The sequence below is a fragment of the Saccopteryx bilineata genome, chromosome 1, assembly GCF_036850765.1.
Source record: "Saccopteryx bilineata isolate mSacBil1 chromosome 1, mSacBil1_pri_phased_curated, whole genome shotgun sequence".
Taxonomy (NCBI): domain Eukaryota; kingdom Metazoa; phylum Chordata; class Mammalia; order Chiroptera; family Emballonuridae; genus Saccopteryx; species Saccopteryx bilineata.
This window is the reverse complement of record NC_089490.1, coordinates 12,643,451-12,665,558: the sequence shown is the minus strand read 5'-3', so window position 1 is coordinate 12,665,558 and position 22,108 is coordinate 12,643,451. Positions and strand designations below refer to the sequence as shown.

General features: G+C 59.8%; 1 protein-coding gene across 2 annotated transcripts; it reads left to right on the top strand.

Annotated features, from left to right (window-relative positions):
* The first annotated feature begins 2,227 nt into the window (after window positions 1-2,227).
* On the top strand, window positions 2,228-20,855 carry SPDEF (SAM pointed domain containing ETS transcription factor). Of its 2 annotated transcripts, none has more exons than XM_066252909.1 (6): window positions 2,228-2,356; window positions 13,199-13,660; window positions 15,884-16,081; window positions 17,625-17,672; window positions 17,782-17,928; window positions 20,168-20,855. In XM_066252909.1, the coding sequence occupies exons 2-6, from the start codon at window positions 13,246-13,248 to the stop codon at window positions 20,344-20,346; spliced, it is 987 nt and encodes a 328-aa protein (XP_066109006.1). In that variant the 5' UTR covers window positions 2,228-2,356; window positions 13,199-13,245; the 3' UTR covers window positions 20,347-20,855. The 2 variants fall into 2 exon arrangements, with proteins under 2 accessions (XP_066109006.1, XP_066109007.1); XM_066252910.1 differs by lacking the exon at window positions 2,228-2,356 and adding an exon at window positions 2,417-2,827.
* The last annotated feature ends 1,253 nt before the right edge of the window (window positions 20,856-22,108 follow it).

Sequence of the window (22,108 nt, the reverse complement as noted above, 5' to 3'; positions counted from 1 at the left end):
AAAAGTTTCAACTGGTCATGCTTCAGCACTTTTTAATGACACTTGTTTGTCACATTTTTGTAACATTTTAAAAGGCAGGCAAAAGCAAACCTCTTTGGATAGATTTTTATTCAAAAGTCCTGCAAGTGAAAGTGCCAAAAAGGCAAAAACAGGTGATGATTAAATGAAAAATACATAATGTTAAGCTTAGGGTTAACTTTAAAGTTAAGAAAGTGCATTTTTTTACAATTATGTTTTTGTGGTTTCATTTTAAGTAAAGAAAGTGCAGTTTTAGTTTTGTTTAAAGTAAAGAAAATGCAGTTTTAGTTTACATTTAGTGTTAAGAAAGTGCAGTTTTAGTTTTCGTGTCTACAGTGCCTGCATCCCTTCCTCCCTCCGTCCTCCTCCGCCGTTCACCTCCGTTAGCCGCACTCGTCTGTCTCCAAGGTAAGAATACAGTACTAAATAACACTTTTTTCTTTTATTTCATATATTTTGTTTATTTATTTATTTTTTACAGAGACAGAGAGTGAGTCAGAGAGAAGGATAGACAGGGACAGACAGACAGGAACAGAGAGAAATGAGAAGCATCAATCATTAGTTTTTCATTGCGCGTTGCAACACCTTAGTTGTTCATTGATTGCTTTCTCACATGTGCCTTGACCGCGGGCCTTCAGCAGACTGAGCAACCCCTTGCTGGAGCCAGCGACCTTGGGTCCAAGCTGGTGAGCTTCGCTCAAACCAGATGAGCCCGCACTCAAGCTGGCGACCTCGGGATCTCGAACCTGGGTCCTTCCGCATCCCAGTCCGACACTCTATCCACTGTGCCACCACCAGGTCAGGCAATACATATTTTGTTATGCATTGGTAAAGTAGACATGTGTGTTTCTTAATTAAAAACATGTCTTTTTTTCATAATTTAGGGTGGTCTGGGGATGTTTCACAGGGCTGGAACGGATTAAATCTATTTCAGTTATTTTAAATGGGAGACATTTGATATACGAGTTGACTGACTTACGAGCTCGGTTACAGAACGAATCAAACTCATATCTCCAGGGAGCACTGTACTGACCCTGCAGAGCTGGGGTGGTCGACTGTAGCCATGTTAGGACTTTGTATTACCTCCTCTATCCTACCCCACCCCCACCTTCTCGGACATGACTAATAACTCATCCTCACCAACGTGCCGGTGACAGTCAAGGGCTCTCCAGGGTGAGAAGTACAACCAGGTGTCAGAGAATGATGGCATCAGTGAAGGTGAGGGCTTTGGAATCTTCCTGAAGCCCCAGAAGTCTCACACTGTGGGCAGTCACACAATTCTTTCTGAAATGAGAAAATAACAGTAAGCAGTATCTAAAATGCCCTCATCTGACATGTCAGAATGGAGGTAGCAGGTGCCTGGTGGCCTTCTGAGGTGTTCCAGAGAAAGGGGAGTCGAGCCCTGCCCTCTGGAGCAAGGATCCCCAAACTATGGCCCACGGGCCGCATGCAGCCCCCTGAGGCCATTTATCCGGCCCCCACCGCACTTCCGGAAGGGGCACCTCTTTCATTGGTGGTCAGTGAGAGGAGTATAGTCCCCATTGAAATACTGGTAAGTTTGTTGATTTAAATTTACTTGTTCTTTATTTTAAATATTGTATTTGTTCCCGTTTTGTTTTTTTACTTTAAAATAAGATATGTGCAGTGTGCATAGGGATTTGTTCATAGTTTTTTTTATAGTCCGGCCCTCCAATGGTCTGAGGGACAGTGAACTGGCCCCCTGTGTAAAAGTTTGGGGACCCCTGCTCTGGAGACATCCCTCCACGCACTGGGCAGGGCGAGCAGGAAGTCAAGACCTTGACTGCGTGGCCATCCTCGGACTCACGGCGGTGGGGAAGCCCGGCGGTGGGTGCCCAGGCGTGGCAGAGCTACCAGCCCTTCCTGAGTCCGCTGTGTCCCTGGCCTGTGCCCGTGGGGCGCAGGCAGCACAGTTCCCGTGCAGGGTGGGTGGGCCATGAGCCTCAGGTCCCTTTCCTCAGGGTTCTCTGAATCTCTGTCCATCCTTGGCCTGGGGAACCAGATAGCACTTCCTCCAAGAAGACCTCCCTGACTTCCCTTGCCTCAGGGCTCCCACAGCCTTCCACTGGGGCTCTGAATTTCCACTGCTATTTGCTTGTCCGCCCCCCTCCACCTTCTGTTGATCCCTTTTAGCGCCCCACCCAGCTCCCTTCTGATATATACCCTGTGCCTCATGCATAATATGAGCTCAGTAGCTATGCATCAACTAATGAATGGGAGTGAGGGGGTGGGCAAGTGCCCTGGCTGCCGGGGTGTGGATTCCCCCTGTGAGGAGGCAATGGCCTGCAAGGGTTAATCAGGAGCCCGCCTGTGGTCTGAGGTAAGCAGGGAGCGTATTTGTTCAGGTAAATAAGGAAGGATTACTTATAATGGGAATCAGGCCCAGCCAACTCTCCATCCCACGGCTGCCCGACTTCCTCCCGGCGCATTCCTGTGCTGCACCTGCGTCCACACTGCCCCGAGACCCTGACCCAGCCCCCGTGGGTCCCCTTCCGGGAAGCCCCTCTGGCTGCGTCTTGCTACGCTGCCAGCAGGTGGTCCTGGCTTGGGGGCTGGGGGACCCCTACAGAGCAAACAACCCTGAGACCTCAAAGGGCCACCCTTTGGGGGTGGCCAGGCCCCTGGCGGCCAAGCCGAGTGTCACTTCTGCTCCCCGCTGCGTTGGCCCCTGGTCCCACCTGCTCGCCAGATGCCTGGTTGAGACCCAGCAGTGGCTCGAGCTCCCCCCGCCGCCTCCTGGCCCCCGAGGTGGCCGCAGCCGAGGACTCCGTGGGCAGCAGGCAGCTACCAGGTGAGTGCTGGGGGGGAGGGCGCGGGGGGCCCAGCACGGGGCTTGCCTGCCAGCTGTGGGCAGGGGTGGCCGGGGGGCCTCGGCGGTGCACGGGGTGCCCTGTGCGAGCTCAGAACTGTCTCCTAGGCACCAGTGACCCTGCGAGCGGGGTCCTTCACACGTGGGAGCCCCTGACTCTCGGCATGCTGCCCAGTCTGCCTCCCTGGGCAGACCCCAGCACCTGGGAGAGTCCCTTGGCCTGGAGAGGCCCAGGTCCCCCTTGTTGGCGATGAGCCCACCCGGGTTCGGCACCGAGCCCGCCTGCCGGCCTCCAGTGGAGGTGTGTCGGTGCCGAGGTCGGCCCTGAGACCCTGGCCGTTCTGCTCGGCTAACGAGACACAGCAGCCTTTCTGCTGCTGCCAGCCGGGGCTGCAGCCAGGGGCAGGGCACCCCTGGGGCCGGGCCCAGTGGGCAGGGGCTTGCGGGAGTCGGGAGGCGCAGGGACAGGGTCCAGGTTGGCGCAGCAGGGACAGGCCCCGAGCCCAGGGACCGATCGGGGCAGCGGTGGGCACAGGAACCGGGTGGTGGCGGAGACGTGGAGGAGACCAGCTGGGTGCACAGGTGCCCGGAGGAGCAGAGGGCCCGTGGCACCGGCCTGGGTACCCTGGGAGAGAGACAGGGGCCCTGGAGGTGCTCGTTCCCATGCTGTGCCAGGTGCCTTCTGTGGGGAGAGAGGAAAGCAGATGGTGGAGACGACAGGGTGAAATGCTGAAGGGTCTGGGGGGCTGGGGACTCCCCTGAGGCCAGACAAGGCGCGTGCATGTGTGTGCACGCATGTGTGTGTGCCTGTGTGCATGCGTGTGTGCCTGCCTGTGCATGTTAGGGAGTGGGAAGGCCCACCAAGCTCACCGCAGGTTCACTCGCCTCACCCGGCCAGCTGGGCCCACCCAGCGGTCCACACCCAGGCCATAAGCCTCAAGTGCCTGTCCCCTTTGTAGAGGTCATGGCCTTTCTTTTCCTCTTTGGCAGGGGCTGGGGCTTGGCCTCATTTCCTGCCCCCACCTCCCCGATAAACAACTTCACAGCACCCCCAATAAAGCAGCATCTCCCCAGCACCAGCTGCTCCGCTGAGTAACAAAGCAAACAGGCACCGCGCTGCCCCGCTCCGGGGTGGCAGGCAGGGACGGGCAGGAGATGCCCCAGCAGACGGGCAGACCCAGGCCGTGGCCAAGCCCAGCGGGGGACAGCCCTGCCTGCACCCTAACCGCCGGGGTGGGGAGGCCAGACCCAGGGGCTCCTGACTGGAATCACACCACCCCAAATGCACAGAAATCTGGGGAGAGGGCACATCCTCGGGGCTCTCAGTGGGGGAGGTTGGCGTGCAAAGGAGGTTGTGTCTCACAGGATAGGGGACCGCTCTCCCCTGTGAGAGATGGCCAGGGAGTGGACAAGTGATTCCTTCGCTTCAGGCAGGCGTGCTTATGGTGTTAACGCACCTCAGCCGATAACAATGCTGCTTGACTTTCCCAAGGACCCGCTGAAGTAGACAGAGCTGCTCTGTCAATCAAACCTCAGAGAACCCAGTAGGTGCTCAGAAACTGTGACCCAGGCAGCCAGGAGGAGAACCTAGCAGAACCCACTTTTTTACCACTGAGGTCACTGCCGGTACAAAGAGAACAGCTCTGAAACAATCAGAACACAGCTTTGGGCTCAATGACATTGTACACAGCTTGAGTGTAACTTGGGAGGGCAGTTCAGGCCAGCCTGGGGCCAAAGGTCCTCTGGGTGGAGGGCAGGAAGGAAGGGGTTAGGGCCCATGTGCGTGACTCTGGACACGGCCACTTTTCCTCCTTGCACTTGCTGGTGTAATGAGAAAGTTAGACAGGGGGCCCTGTCTGGTAAAGGAGGCTTCCTGGAGGAGACACCCTGGGGCTGGGTTTTGAAGGCTGTGTAGGAGTTGGTGGAGGCAGGCTGGCTGGCTGGCTCTGCTAGTTTTCCGAGACTTGTGTGCCTCCTTCCCAGCCTGGTTTTGCAGGCTGAGGTCAGAGGAGGTGAGGGCCTCTGGATCTGGCTCCTCCTAGAGGTCAGGGAGGGGCGGTGAAGACAGCAGCAGCAGCTGCCCCGGCGAGAGAGCGAGATGACCTCGGGGCAAGGCCCAGGCCTCACTGGCTCCCGTCCTCAGCTTTCTGCCCCCCCTACCCTCTGGCCCTGCCCCTGGCCCCATGTCACAACGTGCCTCTTCCTTCGTTCACCCCGTTCTGCACCGCATCGCCATTCCCCTTCCTCTTCTCCAGCCCCACCCCCTCACCTGCTCCCAGGTGCTGCCGCTCCCTTCCTGTCTGCTCCTCCTGTCACATCATTCCCACCCACCCTCTCCCTCGATCTTCACAAACCCCTCTCAGACATGCTCTCGCCGGCCCATTTAACACACGGGACAACTGAGTCTCAGAGGAAGCCAAGTCACTTGACCTCGTCTCAGAGCTAGGGAGTCAGGGCTCAAACCTGCTCTGGGACCCTACCTCCCCCCCCACACACACCCCATCCCATTTCATGCCTCACCCTGTGCCCCCAGCCAAGCAAGTGGCCTGTCAGGTGGAACCACTCTTCCCAAAGCAAACTTTGCACAAGCCGAGTTGCCCTGGGCTCTTCCTGACATTTAATGTCTGGCTTCTTCCCCTGCCTTCTTTGCATGTTCCCAGCCCAGGGGGGGTGGGCCCTGCCAGGTTCCCCTCTCCCCTCTGAGCAGCAGAGTGAGTGGGCCCTCCAGACGAGGGCGGGCGGAGGGTGAGCGTCTTTCTCCCTCCGACCCCTCTGCCTAGCTGAACCCTAATGTGGCCAAAAGGACCGGCGCCCACCCAGGACCATAGAAAAGGGACCCACCAGCAGAATGGAGGAGCCCCCCCTTCTCCCTCCAGCTCTGAGATTGAGGAGATAGGTCGGGAGTAGCTGCCCAGGGTCCCAATAACCCCTCAATAACCCACCCCACCCACCCCAGTTTAAACCTTTTTTTGAAAGCAATTTCTGTTCTTAGTCTCTCTAACTTTAACCATTTTCTGAGTGTCGGATTGCTTTCATTTTGTCCTAAAATCCCCTTTCCAAGCCCCGAGGTGTGTGCCCCCCTGGCCATCGGGGGGGGGAGGGGGCTCAGGGTGAATGTCCCCCTCTGTGCTGTCAGGACTGTATGAAGCCTCTCCTTTCCCCGGGTGGCACCGACCTGGGGGAGGTCACGGGGACAGTGGGGACAGAGAGGAGGGGAGTCCACGTGCACACACTCCTCCTGGGAAACTGAGACCACTCACATCACTGTTCCGCCTTCAGTCACGCCAACCCCCAGACACACATTGTCTTTACGAGTCCCTGTTTTATCGCCCGGAGCCACGGGGATCTGTGAAGGTGCCACAGGCAGCAGCCAGGCGAAACCCAGGTGTCCTCACACGTCAGGGGTAGGAGGGTGGGGACCCAGATGCCCAGGAAACCTCAAGGCCCTGCCCGGTACTGAGTGTTGGGAGTACAGCAGAGGGGCAGGGGGGCGGAGGGCAGAAACGGGGCTGTGGAGACCGCTGGACCCTGCACAGTGGGACCTGCCGATGGCCAGGCGTGGCGGTCCAGGTAGGGCCACCCACTTGGCCGGTGCCGAAACACGAACTATATTCACACACAGTAGGTGCCCAGCCAGATCTGGATGAAGAGGTGATTTGCAGCTTCTGAAAACAGAAAGTCTGGCAGGATTTATACTGGACGTGGTGGAAGTTGGGGCTTCAGCCAACGGGTCAGCCTCACTCCCTCCCTCCCCGGCCCGGGCTTGTCTGGGCTGGGGGTCCGGGCTGGGCCGTCCAGGGATGCCGGGGAGGAGGCACTGCCCGGCGGGGCGCCGGGCCTGGAGGACACTCTGTGAGGTGAAGGTGGTCCTCTCTGCCACCTGAGCAGAGGGTGGAGCTCTGCTTTGAGTTCTGATTCCTACTCAGACCCCAGGGCCACCTGTCCATAGCGGTCACAGTCCCGTGGCTGTTCGGTGGGAATAACACTGGGGAGAGCGGGGAGAGCCGGATGAAGGGCCCTCACCTTGACCCAGAGGGGCTGGGGGTGATGTCACTGCGGCAGCGGAGGAGTAGGAGATGGAGCTGGCCTCTTTGCGCATGCAGGCTCCAGGCTTCCCCCGGGAATGGGGGGGGGGGGGCAGCAGCGGAGACCAGCTTTCCTCGAGAATCCCCTGGCCCTTTGGTTCCCAGTCTTCCTGCTGCCTAGACTTGCCTCCCTGTGTTCCCTGCCCACCTTCTGGTCCCTATCACACACCCCAGCTCCTGGGCCCCCTAACTAGCTCCTCGCGCCGAATCCCGAGAGCCGGGCTCCCAAGTAAACGAGGTCCGCGGCCAGAACTAGTCTGGAATCTGAGGCAGTGCTGATAGAGGCAAGGTCCACAGGAGACCCACGGCCCCTAGTCTCCAGCCGAGCCCAAGACAAGCAGGTCCTCCTGGGAACCCACCTCCCTTCTCTCGCCCTCAGAGACCCCCCGTGGCAGCCGGTGCTCAAGGATAGCCACAGCAGGGTGCTTGAGAGAGGGCCAGAGCTGCCTGGAGGTGCCCATCCTGGGACCCCTTCCTGGATAAGAGTGTGGCCTGTCCCCTGGAGAGAGGCCAGCACGCTGGGTGGTGGAGGAGGAGGACGGGTGCTTTTCTGGAGTCCAGCGAGTTTGAAGACTCGTTTCAAAGAGCAAGGGAGAGCTGGGGTCCCACGGCAGGGCCAGGGCTGTCCACGGAGAGGCAAGGGAGCCAGGGAAGAGCAGCAGGGGGGGCAGGGAATGTCTGAAGGAGCGGGGAGTTGGGGTGCAGAGGCAGGGAGGGTTCAGGCAGGGAGGGTTTAGAGAAGCCAGACACGCTTTTCAGGCCTGTTATCAGCGCTGGCCGGGGCTCCCTGTGGCCTGGGCATTCTCGGCTACTCTCCAAGGTGCTGACCATGTGGCCCCTGCCCACTGGGCATGGCTCCTGGCCAGGTCCTAGTCACACCCCACAGCCCCCTGACTCTGACCCACTAAAGAAGGCCCTTTGGACGGAGAGAGGGAGGGGCTGATGGCCAGGGCAGTGGACCGCAGTGGGGCAGCCTGACCAGGTGGCTCCAGATAAAGTGAGACGGACTCAGGGCTAAGTGGTGGCTGGGTCACCCCCTGCCCCACCCCCTGTCCCTCCGTGCTCTCCTCACTGGGGTCTGCAGCCAGGGTCCTGAGCTCCGGGCAGACTGGGGCTGGGTCTCAGGATTGAGATGCGGACCTGGCACATTCACAGACCCTGAGCTGAGCAGCATGTGGGAGACAGGCCCCAACCCCAGGACAGCCGAGGGCCTCGGTAAAGACCTCCCCAGTAAACGCCACTTCCCCGGGGCTGCGGTTCCAGGAAGATGTCAGAAGATCTTTTTAGGATGCCAGGTGGGGGTGGGTGTGGGAGCCCTGGAGGTGAGGGAGTTGCAGGGGCACATTCCTGGCCCTGAGGGTGGGAGCAGGCCCAGGCGATGGCAGGGACAGCTGCTGCAAACCTGTGGTCCCTCTGCCTTCTCTTCTGATCCGTCTTCCTAGGGGAGCAGGAGGTGCTGAGAGCAGGAAGGGGCCCGGGGTGACTAAGCCCTCTGGCTACCGCCCCGTGATCTGGCCCTGTCTCTGGGCTTTGACCTCCACCAGCTGTTACCAAAGTTTCTTTGTCTGCAGTCAGAGCCAAAGCCTCTGGAGATGGAGGAGCCAAGACACCCTGAGCCTCAATATAGACATGTGGCTTAACCCAGAAAAGATCAGCTCGAGGTTGGGGAGCGGGAGCCATTGCTCAGGAGACAGGCAGCCCCCCCCTGGGCCCAGCCGGCAGAGGCTGTTGGGAGGGTTGGGTCTACCATCCTGGGGGGGCTGGACCTGGCAAATACCGGGCTTGTCCGGTCTGTGGAGCTGTGGCCTGAGGCTCAGCAGGCCTCTCATCTGGTCCTAGCTCTGCTGTGTGACAATGGACAAGGCCCTGCCAGTCTCTGAGCTTCATTTTTCTCAGTACACTTGTGTCCTCATGGATGACTGTTGCCTGTGAATGTAATTAAGGCTGACTTGCATGGCAGAGATGAGGGGAGAGGTGGGGGGTCAGACAAGGGGCTGCTGGGAGGGCTTCTTTGAGGAGGAGGCCCTGGGCTGAACTGTGATGAGAAGAAAGGGACATCTTAGGCAGGGGACAACAACACAAGAGAGAAGAGCCATGTCTTGCCCACAGCACCGGGGACAGGGAGAAATGTCGTTCTCATTAGAGCCTGGATATATCCAGCGATCCCTGGTTCTAATCCGGCCGGACCCTGCCCCTAACCAGCGAATGAATCCCTTTCCCAACTCAGGCTTCGTTGTTCCCTTCCGTAACACAGTCACATGCTCTGTGGTATCTTCCAGCTCTGGTTATCTGGGCTGCGTGGCAGGTTGGCTCAGAGGTGGCACCAGCCATTCGGATCAGGCAGGACAGGCAATAGGGAGCCATGGGAGGTTCTTGAGCACAAGAGTACCTGCTGAGAGGGTGATGGAGAGACCTGAGATTGTCAGTGGGGTGGAAAGAGAACTCAGGGGGTGGGAGTGGACTTGGGAGGGCCAGGTGGCCCAATCAGGAGGTGGGCAGGACCCTGGAAAGATAAAACTGGCCAGAGCAGAGACCTCAGAAGAGAGTGTGGTACCATGAGCAGAGTCCACGCATGGCCAGCTGGGACCTCGGGCAAGCTGCGTAACCTCTCTGAGCCCCGCTGTCTGCATCTATCAAGTGAGACTCTTGCGTCCACATTACGCAGGCCGTGGGCAGTCAGAGGGGAGCATGTGTGTACACACTGGGGGCATGGGACGGGCTCCCCGCAGTGCTCTCTTCCTCCCGAGTCTGGCCCCGGAGCCTGGAGGAAAGGCGGGTGTTGCAGGAGGGGCACACCAGCTGCAGGTTCCCTGACCGGGAAACCCAGGTGCCCCTGGGCTGCTGGGGTCAAGATCAGACCATGCCCCCAACACCCCTCACCTGTGAGTAATCAGATCTTTCTTCCCGCTGCAAGGTTCATCATGAACACACCTGAGCTTTGTGTGTCTCTTACTTTCAAAGTTTCTTTTTTCTTTTTTTGTATTTTTCTGAAGCTGGAAACGGGGAGAGACAGTCAGACAGACTCCCGCATGCGCCCGACCGGGATCCACCCGGCACGCCCACCATGGGGCGACGCTCTGCCCACCAGGGGGCGATGCTCTGCCCCTCCGGGGCGTCGCTCTGCCGCGACCAGAGCCACTCTAGCGCCTGGGGCAGAGGCCAAGAAGCCATCCCCAGCGCCCCGGCCATCTTTGCTCCAATGGAGCCTCGGCTGCAGGAGGGGAAGAGAGAGACAGAGAGGAAGGGGGGGGGGTGGAGAAGCAGATGGGCGCTTCTCCTATGTGCCCTGGCCGGGAATCGAACCCGGGTCCCCCGCACGCCAGGCCGACGCTCTACCGCTGACTTTCAAAGTTTCTTAATAGTGAGTGTGTTTCTCCAGGAAGGTGCTGGCTGAAAGCCGGTGGGTGCCTGGCCATTTAGGAGCAAGGTGATGGGGTGCCAGACAGAGGGTGGGGTGCAGAGGCACCCTGGGCCAGGAGTCAGCACCCTGGATCTAAGTCACTTAGCAGCACCTTCCCGTCTCCATCCACAAAACGGGACGGGATGGAGCCTGAGGCCCAGGCCGCCTCCGTCCCAGGGAGGGAAGGAGGCAAAGGCCAGGCAGCTCATTTGACAAACGTGTCAGGAATGTGTCATCTCGTCCCCGCCCAGCAAACTCGGCCACCTGCCCTGCCCCATTCATCCCCACTGACCCCTCGAGGGTGCCACGGGGCCGACACAGCAGCTGCCTTCCACCCTACCTGCGGCCCCGGGCCGAGCAAACAGGAGGGCCACTGACCCCTCGAGGGTGCCACGGGGCCGACACAGCAGCTGCCTTCCACCCTACCTGCGGCCCCGGGCCGAGCAAACAGGAGGGCCACTGACCCCTCGAGGGTGCCACGGGGGCCGACACAGCAGCTGCCTTCCACCCTACCTGCGGCCCCGGGCCGAGCAAACAGGAGGGCCACGCGCCTGCTTCTCCCGTCTCGCTGGCGTGGGGCCCAGGGTGTTGGCAGAAACTGTCCTAACGTGGCAGGCATGGGGGTTCTGGGGACGCGGATGGGGCAGGAGGCGGGCAAGGGGTGAGGAGGGTGGGGGTGGGGTGCCGAGAGGGGCTCTCCGGGGGTGTGGTCACCCAGGGGTAGGGCATGCGCACAGGCTCCGGTGGGGACCCAGGGACAGAGCGGGCTGTTGGTGCTGCCCGGGTAAATAGTGTGGGCTCACAGCACACACGTGTGTTTGCACAGAAGGACTTGACATGATTCCAGGCCTGCCCTCTGTCCCCCGCCACCCCGGGCCCCCCTCCCCCTTGCCCACCCCACCCCACCCCACCCTGACCTTTCCTTCCTTGTCACTTAAAGGAGCCCTTGAAAGGAGAGTCGAAGTCAAAGGGAACACCCTGCTCTCTTGCTGGCATTCTCCCTGCCACCATAAATCGCAGGGCTGCCAAGTGACGGGGAGAAGGTTGGGCACCGGGGGGGGGGTGATGTGTGGGGAGAAGCTGTTGTCCCCTGGGCTCCGTTCCCCAAGCTATCCTCTCCAGAGAAAGAAGGGTGTCATTTCCTGGGCTGAATGAAGATGTGGAATGGGCTATGGCGCTAGGGAAGCCAGAGTTGTTTTCCAAATTGGGTTCTTTTCCTGTCCCACCAACAGCGGCACACGCCACTGCTCACAGGCAGAGTGGGAGGGGACTGGAGACAGGCCAGGGAGCCCCCTCAGTGTCCCAGAGGGGCCCCGTGAATTCCCCATCAGGGTGTCTATCTACCACTCCTTTGACTAGAGACTAGAGCCTCCCCTTCCCCCTGGCCAGATGCCATTAAAGCAGCAAGTCTCCAGCGTGAACGTGCGTCAGGATTATGCAGGGGCCAGTTGGGGGCGCTGTGGGGCCTCCCCCGCCCCCCCCCCCCGCCCCTGTTCCGGCCCCGCGCTTCTGGTTCAGCGCTCTGAGGTGGGCCTGAGAACTTGTCCTCCCGACCCGCTCCCAGCTGTGCTGATGCGGCTTGTCCAGAACGCTGGAACCTCAGCTTTCCAGTGTGACTGCCCCCGAGAAAGGACCCATGCGCTCGCCCTTAGCGGGTTCCCACGCTCCTGTCCTCCCTTCTGAATGGTTCCCCATTTTACCGGGAGCACCTGTTGGTTGGCAACCTTCACCCTCTCTGCTCTGATTTATTCTCGCGTCTCGGGCCCACACATCGCGGAAGATCCCGGAAACCCCGGTGTTCGGTGTACTCTCTTTCCTGTGCCCTGGTCACCTGAACCACACACTTCCTTTTTTTTTTTTTTTAGTTGATTTTGAGAGTGAGGGAGAAAGGGAAAGAGAGAGAGAGAGACAGGAACATCAATCTGTTCCTAGATGTGCCCTGACCAGGGATAGAACCGGCAACTTTTGTGCTTCAGGATGGTGCTCGAAAGATCCAAGCCATCTGGCTCAGAGAAACGGGTCTGGGCACAGCAGAGCCTGGCGGACAAATGGGGTGGGAGGCCTCTAGTTGTTACCCCTGGTGTGGGGGGGGACCCGGGGCCAAGCATACCTGTGTGTTGTTGCTCAGTGAACACCTTATTAGCCTTCTGCTGGGAATTTATTCCCACATATTCCCAAATGGCCTTGTGGGAGGGGGAGGGGGAGAGGGAGGGGGCCACCTGCCCACTGATGAGAGGCTCAACTCCCCACCACACCCCTCACTCACTCCTCTCTGCCTTTACCTGACTGATACAAAGAGGATGGTAACCCTCTTTCTTCCCTACTTCCTTCAAGGGTAGAATAAAAGAAAACAAGCTTTGCTACAGCAGGAAAGATTTAGGTTAGCTCTCCGGAGGAACTTCCTCCACAGGACAGTGGGACTGGGATCTGGGTGTGGGCTGGCTGAGGAACAGAGGATGGGACATTAAAGGCTTCTTGTCTAGGCCTCAGTTTTCTCATCTGTCAAATGGGACTAATAGGCTTTCCATGGTGAGGACTGAGGGAGGTCAGGAAGCCCAGGGGTTGTTTTAAACACACTCCAGGTGTGAAGTTGGGCTGCTGCCGGGCAGCCTGGCTTCCTTGGAAGGAAGGGAGGGAGGGAGCTGCTCCTTTACGATCCTGCTCCAACGGCCACCTCACTGTCTCTCCCAGCCAGAAGGCCTGTCTGCCCAGCCCTGTCCTAGCTGCCCAGTGACCCGGAAGCCCCAACTCTCTCCCAGGCCCAGCCACTGCCCGTCAGGCCCCTCATCCTTGTAACCAGCTTAGCAGCCCCCGTGGGGCTGGGGAGGGGGCAGCCAGACCTGACTCCTTCTTCTCTTATTTCTGTAGACGCAGCCTCTGGCCCCAGCAGCGGCAGCGGCAGCGGCAGCGGCGGCATGGGCAGTGCCAGTCCCAGCAGCCTGAACAGCCTGCCCCCCAACACTGTGCTGCGGACAAGCCCAGAGAAGGTGACCGCCGCGGTGGCTGGGCCTGAGAGACGAGACTGGAGCCCCAGCCCACCCGCCACTCCCGAGCAGGGCCTGTCTGCCTTCTACCTCTCCTACTTGGACATGCTGTACCCCGAGGACAGCAGCTGGGCCGCCAAGGGCCCCGGGGCCAGCACTCGGGACGGGCCGCTGGAGCCCGAGCAGTGCCCGGTCATCGACAGCCAGGCCCCCGGGGGCAGTCTGGACTTGGCGCCGGCCGGGCTGACCCTGGAGGAGCACTCGCTGGAGCAGGTGCAGTCCATGGTGGTGGGCGAGGTGCTCAAGGACATCGAAACGGCCTGCAAGTTGCTTAACATCACGGCAGGTGAGCCCACCGCGCGCACCCCTCCCACCGCGCGCACCCCTCCCACCGCGCGCACCCCTCCGCGGCCACTAGGGCGGCTGAGGCTGCTGGGGGGCGGGGACGCGACCCTGCCCACTGCACTCTGGCCACCCCTGCCCAGCCTCCGGGCAGCCCCAGGGATACTGGTGCTTCTACACACATTGTCCAGCCCATTACACAACCGCTGCCAAGGCTGGGAATGTGCCGCCCTCGGTGCGCCCCCGCTGCCCCAGCCCAGCGTGCCCACTGGGTAGGTAGTGGGTGACATGAGTTCGAGTTCTCCGCCATCTAGCCCACTGCCTCCTCCGGGACTCACCTCCACTCTCCTCCGCCAGCCTGCCTCCCCGCTCTTCCCACAATACACACCCCAGGTCCTTTGCACCTGCTGGTCCCTCAGCCTTGAACACTCTTCTCCCAAATGTCTTCTTGGCTCACTCCTCACCTCCTCCATGTCCTGAGTCACTGGCCCCAGCCTAGCAAGGCCTCCCCGACCCTCTGTTGAAATTGCTGCTCACATCCTTACCGCGATTCCTCCCCTCCGCTTCCTTTCTCTCCTGGAGCAAAGGGTCTGACAGGCTGCATCTTTTATTTATTTGTCTTGTTTATGATCTGTCTCCATCCTGCCCCCTCCCCAGTGAGATGTAGGTACCCAGGGGAGGTGATGTTCCTTTGTTTTATTCACTACGACATCCCCAGTTCCTAGGACGGCGCCTTGTACGTAATAAATGCTCAATAAACAATAATGTAATATGTCAGGCCCTGAACACAAAACCTTCCTCATTCGTGAAGCTGCTGTGACAGTGAGGGAAACAGATCCTAAACAAGGAGATAAATGTGTCACTGGTCCAGTGGGGATGAGGGCTCGGATGAGGAAGGGAGGCCAGGCGGCCATGCACCCAGTGGGGATGAGGGCTCGGATGAGGAAGGGAGGCCAGGCGGCCATGCACCCAGTGGGGATGAGGGCTCGGATGAGGAAGGGAGGCCAGGCGGCCATGCACCCAGTGTGTCCGCCGGGGCCTGCAGGGTGCGGCTGTGCAGCCACTCTGCGGGTCGAGGGGCGCCCGGGTCTCCAGCCCTGTCTCCCCATCGTCCCGGCAGCTCTGGGTGGGCCTGACCCACCTCCTTGGTCATTGGGCGCTGGCATGTGAGCATCCCACTCTGTGCCACTTTCTCACAAGGGTCTCCAGGCACCCCGCAGGCCCAGCCCCTCCTCCTGTCAGTCCACTGGGCCATGACTTCCTTAAAGGTAGCTGCCCCCTTAAGGCAGCTGCCGCCGAGGCCCTTTCTCTCCTATTGTCCGATGCCCAGGCCAACCCTCCCCACCCTGGGGGGGGTCTCCCGGGCTGCCTTCCCTCCCATACGGGGCCAGGCGGGGAAGGGCCTGCCCTCTGAACAATGGGAACAGAAACAAATTGCTCTGACCCGAGAGAGGAAAATGGGTTTATTAAGTGGAGGGCACCCCAGCCTGCAGGTCACCCGGCTTAGACCGCAGTGTTCAGTTGGAACCCCATGGTGACTGTGCCTACCGGCCTGGCCGCCACCTGTGTGCCCTTCCAGGCTCACCCCAGAGCAGCTCTCCGGGGGGACATCCAGGACCTTGCCAGTGACTCCTCTCCTGCCTCTGAGGCCTGTCGCTGCCCCCGACCACCCTGTGACCTGCCATTCACTCATTCATTCGATGAATGTGCACTGAGCAGCTGTGCACCCAGCCCTTTGTTAGGTGTCCGACAAGGAGATGGAACCTTGTGCCTCAGTCTTCTCATCTGTAAAACACGGAGAGGGGCGGGGGTTCAGGTTATAAGGTTAATTCCTGATTGGCCTTTTCTCCAGTTCCTGGAGGGATTTTGAGAAGGCAACAGGCAGCTGAGAGAGAAGCTCAGAGGTTTCTGGTTTAATGTCATTGTCCCCTCCAGGGCCATAGCTCCCCAAAAGGTCCTTTGGAGGGGCTGGAGAAAACTTAGGGTCCGGATGAAGTGGGAGGTAGAGGCCCCAGGCTACCCTGCCCTCTCACCCTGCTCTTTTCTTGGGTACCGCTCAACAGGGCCCCTGGAGAGGGTCTGGCCTGGCCTGTCCCCACCCCAGGAGTTCATGGCCCCGGGCCATGAGTTGCCAGTTCCCACGGGCAGGCCGTCTGAGCACAGTGGGCCACACACCAGGCAGGGCCCTCCAGCAGGCCCCGGAGCTAAGGGAGGGTCTCTTGCCCAGACCCTGTGGACTGGAGTCCTGGCAACGTGCAGAAGTGGCTCCTGTGGACGGAGCACCAGTACCGGCTGCCTCCCGTGGGCAAGGCCTTCCAGGAGCTGGGCGGCAAGGAACTCTGTGCCATGTCGGAGGACCAGTTCCGCCAGCGCTCGCCCCTGGGCGGGGACGTGCTGCACGCCCACCTGGACATCTGGAAATCAGGTGGGACACGGTATGGGAGGGAGCCACCCCCTCCTGACCCGAAGCCGGGGACATCAAGGGGCGGTCTTTGGCCCTGGTGCCTGCCGAGAGGCCACTCTCCGCTGGGTTCCACTCCGAGTCCGGCCCCAAGCGTAGCGGCCTCCCAGGGGCCTGGCTGGTCACCAGCCTTAGCCTTCCCGGCCCTGGTCAGGCCCACGGAACTCAGGACAGAGCACCCGGGCAGTTAGAAGCCTTTAATGTCCCATCCTCTGTTCCTCAGCCAGCCCACACCCAGATCCCAGTCCCACTGTCCTGTGGAGGAAGTTCCTCCAGAGAGCTAACCTAAATCTTTCCTGCTGTAGCAAAGCTTGTTTTCTTTTATTCTACCTTTGAAGGAAGTAGGGAAGAAAGAGGGTGAGGACATGAGACGTCACAGCTGATGAGACCGTGGGAACTGGGAAGTCCTTCTCTGCCCTTTTTTTTTTCAATTTCATTCGTTTTCTGTTGTTTTTCATTAAAGATATAATAGAGGAATAAATGTGGACAGCTTTTAAAAAGACCATAGTGAAAATACTAGACCATAAGAAGTACTACTCCCAGTCCTGACCCGAGCGTGGCAACCCCCCCTCCCTGAAGCCGCCAGCACCGTTCCGGTTCTCGGGTGCCTGGCCAGGGCAAGTCTAGCTCACACAGCAAGCAGACATGCGCGGTGTCCACCCCTGGTTGACGTGAACAGCGTCCGAGTACGCAGTGTTCTGTACCGACGGCGAGCCTGGACCTCGTTCCCCATCACCGCCCATACGGCTTGAGTATTCTCTTTAAAGGCTGCATGCCAGCCCCTCTCCATCTCCCTGGGTGCCCACCGTGCACCCAGCACAGAGCCATGTGCTTTGGAGGCAGTGCTTGCTCAGTGGGTCAAGGCCCCCGACTGACCTGAGGGGCCCAGATGAACACGGGGACAGGACTCACTTTTATGACCCAGTGAGGGACCAGTGCCCTGCCCCACCCAGGCTCCTTGCCGGTGACTTCCAAGGGCAGTGGTCAGTACGACGCCAGGTGGTGACGGTGGGTAGAAACTGGCCGCCTTCACCCGCCCCTCCCCCTCACTCACACACTGCTGGGCGCAGGTGAGGTGACAGGGAGGGGGCTGGGAAGGGACCAGAGGCGTGGCACGACCTGGAGGGCTCCACGGCGGGAGGGCAGGGGGTGTTTTCTCTGCCGGACCCTGAGCCAGGCGCTCTGCAGAGACCGCCTCACGCAGAACCCTGGCGGGGTCTGCCAGGGGGTGTCCTGACCCCACTTCCCAGGTGAGCCAGGTTTTGCTTGCCTCTGGCACTCCTGTCTGAACAAGGGGCTGCATTCAGGCCTCTGAAGGCCCCTCCCAGCTCTGAAATCCCAAACTTTTTTTCCGGGAAGCAGCTGCAGATTGGCAGGGGGGAGGGAGCCACTGGGAAGCCCGGGGCCACAGCGGGGGCCTCTGTGACCCCACAGTCTCACCCAAATGCCCTCATCCCCTGCCTGGGGATCTCTCCTGGGTCCCCAACCTCCTCTCCTTGTCCTGCAGCGGCCTGGATGAAAGAGAGGACTTCCCCGGGGGCCATCCACTTCTGCGGTGAGCAGGCCCCCCGGCAGGGAGGGGGATGGGCGTGGGGGTCTGCGGTGGAGGGCTGGCCGCAGGTCCCCCTGCTCCCTGCTCACCGCCCCTGTCCCCGGCCGCCCAGCCTCTACCGGCGAGGAGAGCTGGGCCGACGGCGAGGTGGACTCATCCTGCTCGGGTCAGCCCATCCACCTGTGGCAGTTCCTCAAGGAGCTGCTGCTCAAGCCTCACAGCTATGGTCGCTTCATCCGGTGGCTCAACAAGGACAAGGGTGAGTGGGCGCTGCCTGGGTTCTGGGGGCTGGCGTGAGCGGGCGCCCAGGGCAGAGCGGCCCTCCTGCTGTCCCCCTACAGGGCACGAGGCCCAGGGCAGGGCTGGGGCTGGGCAGCGGGGTGGCGCTGGGTGTCCGATTTGCCGTTGTCACTGGACCGGCCCAGGGCCCGCGTGCAATTTGTGCCCATATCTATCTGTCTCCTGGCCCGGCTCAGTCTTGTTCAGAACCCCCAGCGTGGCACAGCGCTGGGGACCTAGGCGGTGCTTGAAATCCTGCTGAGAATGGGACACAGTCGTCCTCAAAGCTTCCCAGGGAGCCCAGTGGTGCCCAGGGAGACAGACAGTGTGAGCCCCATATGTATGTAGTATTAGGTTTGCAATCAGCCACATTAAAAAAAAAGAAAAGTTAAAACAGGTGAAATCAGTTTTAATAATACTTGAACTCAATATCATAAATTATTATCATTTCCACATATAACCAATACAGAATTTGTCAATGAGTTCTTTTACTAAATCTTTGAGATGTGATGTGTGTTTTATACTCTCTGCATACTTCTGTTTGGACTGGCTGCATTTCAAGTGCTCGGGTGTCACCTGTGGCTAGTGGCTATCTCATTGGATGATGCAGGGCTCCGTGAGTGTGTGTGTGTGTGTGTGTGTGTGTGTGTGTGAGAGAGAGAGAGAGAGAGAGAGAGAGAGTTGGCAAATGCTCTGAGCCAAGAACCTGGGCTTAGGACACCATCTGGTCATTAGTAGCTTTGGTGCCTGGACCTCAGCCTCAGATTTATTCACCCGACAGACCCTCCCCAAGCCCCTTGAGCACCCCCTCCGGTCCTACACTTGCTCAGCAAAGGTTTACAAAGAATTAGTGTCCTGCAGGTCAGGGAAGGTTCAGCTGCACCTCGTCCTCGGGGACCTACAGTCTCGTAGGGGAACGAGCAGTGAAGTGAGCTGGTGTGCAGAGCATGTCAGGGCTGTGACAGGACCGTGGGAGCCACTGTGCTCAGGTCCAGGAGGACTTCATGGAGGAGGTGACTCTGGGGTTGAGTGTGGAGGATGAGAAGGGACTAGAAGGGGTGGAAGAGAAGTTTCTGAATAAGGTGTGATGACTCCATATGTGTATATTTTTAAATTATACTTTATTATTTATTTATTTATTCATTTTAGAGAGAGGGGAGAGAGAGAGAGAGAGGGAGAGAGAGAAGGTGGGGGGGGGGAGAGCTGGAAGCATCAACTCCCATATGTGCCTTGACCAGGCAAGCCCAGGGTTTCAAACTGGTGACCACTGCGTTACCAGATTGATGCTTTATCCACTGTGCCACCACAGGCCAGGCCATATGTGTATATTTAAGACTGATAGTGAGGTGGCTACTCCGCTGGCCCTGTGGTCCCCTGTGCTCTGGGGAGACGGTCTCATGGTAGAGTTTTAGGGAAGGGAGATCAGGGAGGGTTGGGTGGTCTGGGAAGGCTGCCTGGAGGGGGTGTGCTTACCTGGGCCTTGCCAGGAGGGTTTAAGAATGAGAACTGGGCGTATTAACAACGTAACAGTTCTTCCCCAGGGGTACTTCCTTCAGACTCCACTCCAGGCGCTTTCAGGAACCTCTCAGCCTCCTCTTACCGACAGGAAAAAGGGGCCTCAGACAGATTCTAAAGGTAGAAATGGCAGGGCCAGGAATCAAAGTCAGGTTGGCCCAGCTCCAAACCGGCTGTTTTCACCACCTCCCCTGAATTAACTCTGCCAGCGGGGGGCCGTGTGGGCTGAAGTGTCTGAGAACAGCACGGAGGTCTTCCAGGCTTGGGAATGGCAAGGGAGGGGGTGGGGTGCAGGGAAGACCCGGCCAGATGAGCTGTGGATACGGACAGCACCCCGCCAGGCTTCTGTGTGCGATGAGCAAGCCCCGCAGCAGGGGCGGCGGCTGGCAAGGGCCGGGCCCCGAGGCCCCCAAGTAACACCCTGAGGTCCCCAGCTCACCCCGCACCCAGGATGCCCGTGACTCCATCATGTCATTTACCACGTATCGGGCGCTGTGGCAGGCTCCTTGCACACGGCTCTTGAAGCCCCACCACAACCTTGGGAGTGGGTATCACAGCCCCAGGGGCCTGGCCCCGCCTCTGCAAACCCTGGCCGGCTGGGGCTTTCTGAGCAACTGACCTGCTGGTGTCGCTTTCTCCCTCCCGCCATTCCCCACTCGCCCGCCTGGCTGGCTGGCCCTCCTGCTCCGCCCCCCCACCCTCAGGCATCTTCAAAATCGAGGACTCCGCCCAGGTGGCCCGGCTCTGGGGTATCCGTAAGAACCGCCCCGCCATGAACTACGACAAGCTGAGCCGCTCCATCCGCCAGTATTACAAGAAGGGCATCATCCGGAAGCCGGACATCTCCCAGCGCCTCGTCTACCAGTTTGTGCACCCCATCTGAGGGCTGCGGGGCCAGGCCCAGGCCTGAAGCTCGTCCCCTGCCCACCCCCGCCAGACCTCCCTCCCGCCTGCCCCTGTCCTGTCCCAGCCAGACCCTGAGCCGGGGGAGACGGAGTCTGCGGGCTTTCTGGCTTTGGAGTCTAAGGTCAGGGAGTGTCAGGGAGCTCTGTGGGGCCCGGGGAGCCTGGGTCAGGGTGCCTCCTCCGCAGGCCCGACTGCTCCTGTGCCTGGCCCACTGCAGGATGAAGGGAAGCCCTCAGGGCTGTCCTCGGGGGTCACAGCTCCCCAGGGAAGGCTCTCCCTCCACCCTGGTCTCTGATCCCAGCGTTTCCAGAACAGACCCGACTGGACAATGACTTGTCCAAGGCCGCGCTGCAGTCCAGTGCTCTCTGCCGCCCCATTCTGCACCATGCCCGGTGTGATGCTAGGCAGTGGGCGTCTGCATCCCTGACTCGGGGAGCCCGGGGTGCCCCAGGAACGGGTAATAAAGACAAGAGAAGACTGACATGACCCCGGTGTCTGTGCACTGAGTGAGTTGGTGTAGCCCAGGGCCATCCATGTGCAGGGTGGTTCTGGTCACAGGGGCCTGGGTGGTCAAGGGAGGCTTCCTGGGGAAGGTGGCACTGGGTGAGCCTCAAAGGAAAGGGACGATTGATTGGCAGAAGCTGTGGGAGCACGGCAGTGAGTCCTCTAGGCCAAGGGGCTGGAATAGCCCTGGCCTCCCCCAACGCTGGGTGTGGCCGGCAGGAGCGAGGGGCTGGGGCTGATGAAGGTCTATACTTGGGACTAAAGAGAAGGCAGGGTCCTCGGCCATCCTCTGGCCCGACTACAGATCAGGGCTTTCTGCCTGAGGCAGGCCAGGGTCTGGAGCTCCTGCAGGGGGTCCCAGAGCCCTCATTTCTGCTTGGCCAGCCACAGGGGCTCTGGGCTGGGGCGGCAGGGAGTGGGTGCTTCAGTCCGCCTCACTCATGGGACAGGACGCTGGCTCTGTGGCAAGCAGGGCGGAAGAGAGGTTGACTAGTTAGAGGATCTTCTCTCCTGAAGAGCGAGGCCACAGACCCAGTAGTGCCCTCTGGGAAGCTGGGAGCCCTGGGAGTGGGGTGTGAGGAGTGGAAGGGTGTGATGGGGAGAGGGTGCGGCCAGTGTGCGCGTGAGCGTGAGTGCGAGTGCACGTGTGCGTGTGTGACTCAGCTCCATGCTTCTCCCCAGGGGTTCACCGAGCTCGGGGGTCCTGAGGGCTGGCTATGTGCCTCCACTGCTCTTTTTGTCACTGAACTCCCCCACAAAATTAGAGGCTACCCCCCATTTTTCAGACGATGAGAGTGAGGCTCAGAGCAGTTGACTTGCGCTCAGACAGCCACTCAGCGGCAGAACCGAGCACCGAAGCCACCAGGGCAGGGCTCTCTCTGCTTCGTGACTGGTCAGCACCCTTCGCCTCTATAATAACCCTTCGCTCCTGAGGACCGGCTTCCAGGAAACCGGGCGGGGAGCCGGCAAGGCTGCCCAGACCACGAAGGGTTAAAGGCTGCCCTGTACTCCAGCCTTCTGCCCTCAGCAATTTTATTGTCTTTGGAAGAAAGTTTACTCCTGGAGGTGAGCAAACAGCTCCCTGGCATCTGTCAGCTGGGATTAGACCCGGGGGGAGGCAGGGGCCCTGCCCCAAGCCTGTGCCTCCCTGGGCCCTGCTGTCTGCTTACCCCCTGGGAGGGGGCACACTGGGACCCCGGCCAGAACCCAGTTTGGCTCTGTTGCACTGGGTTTGT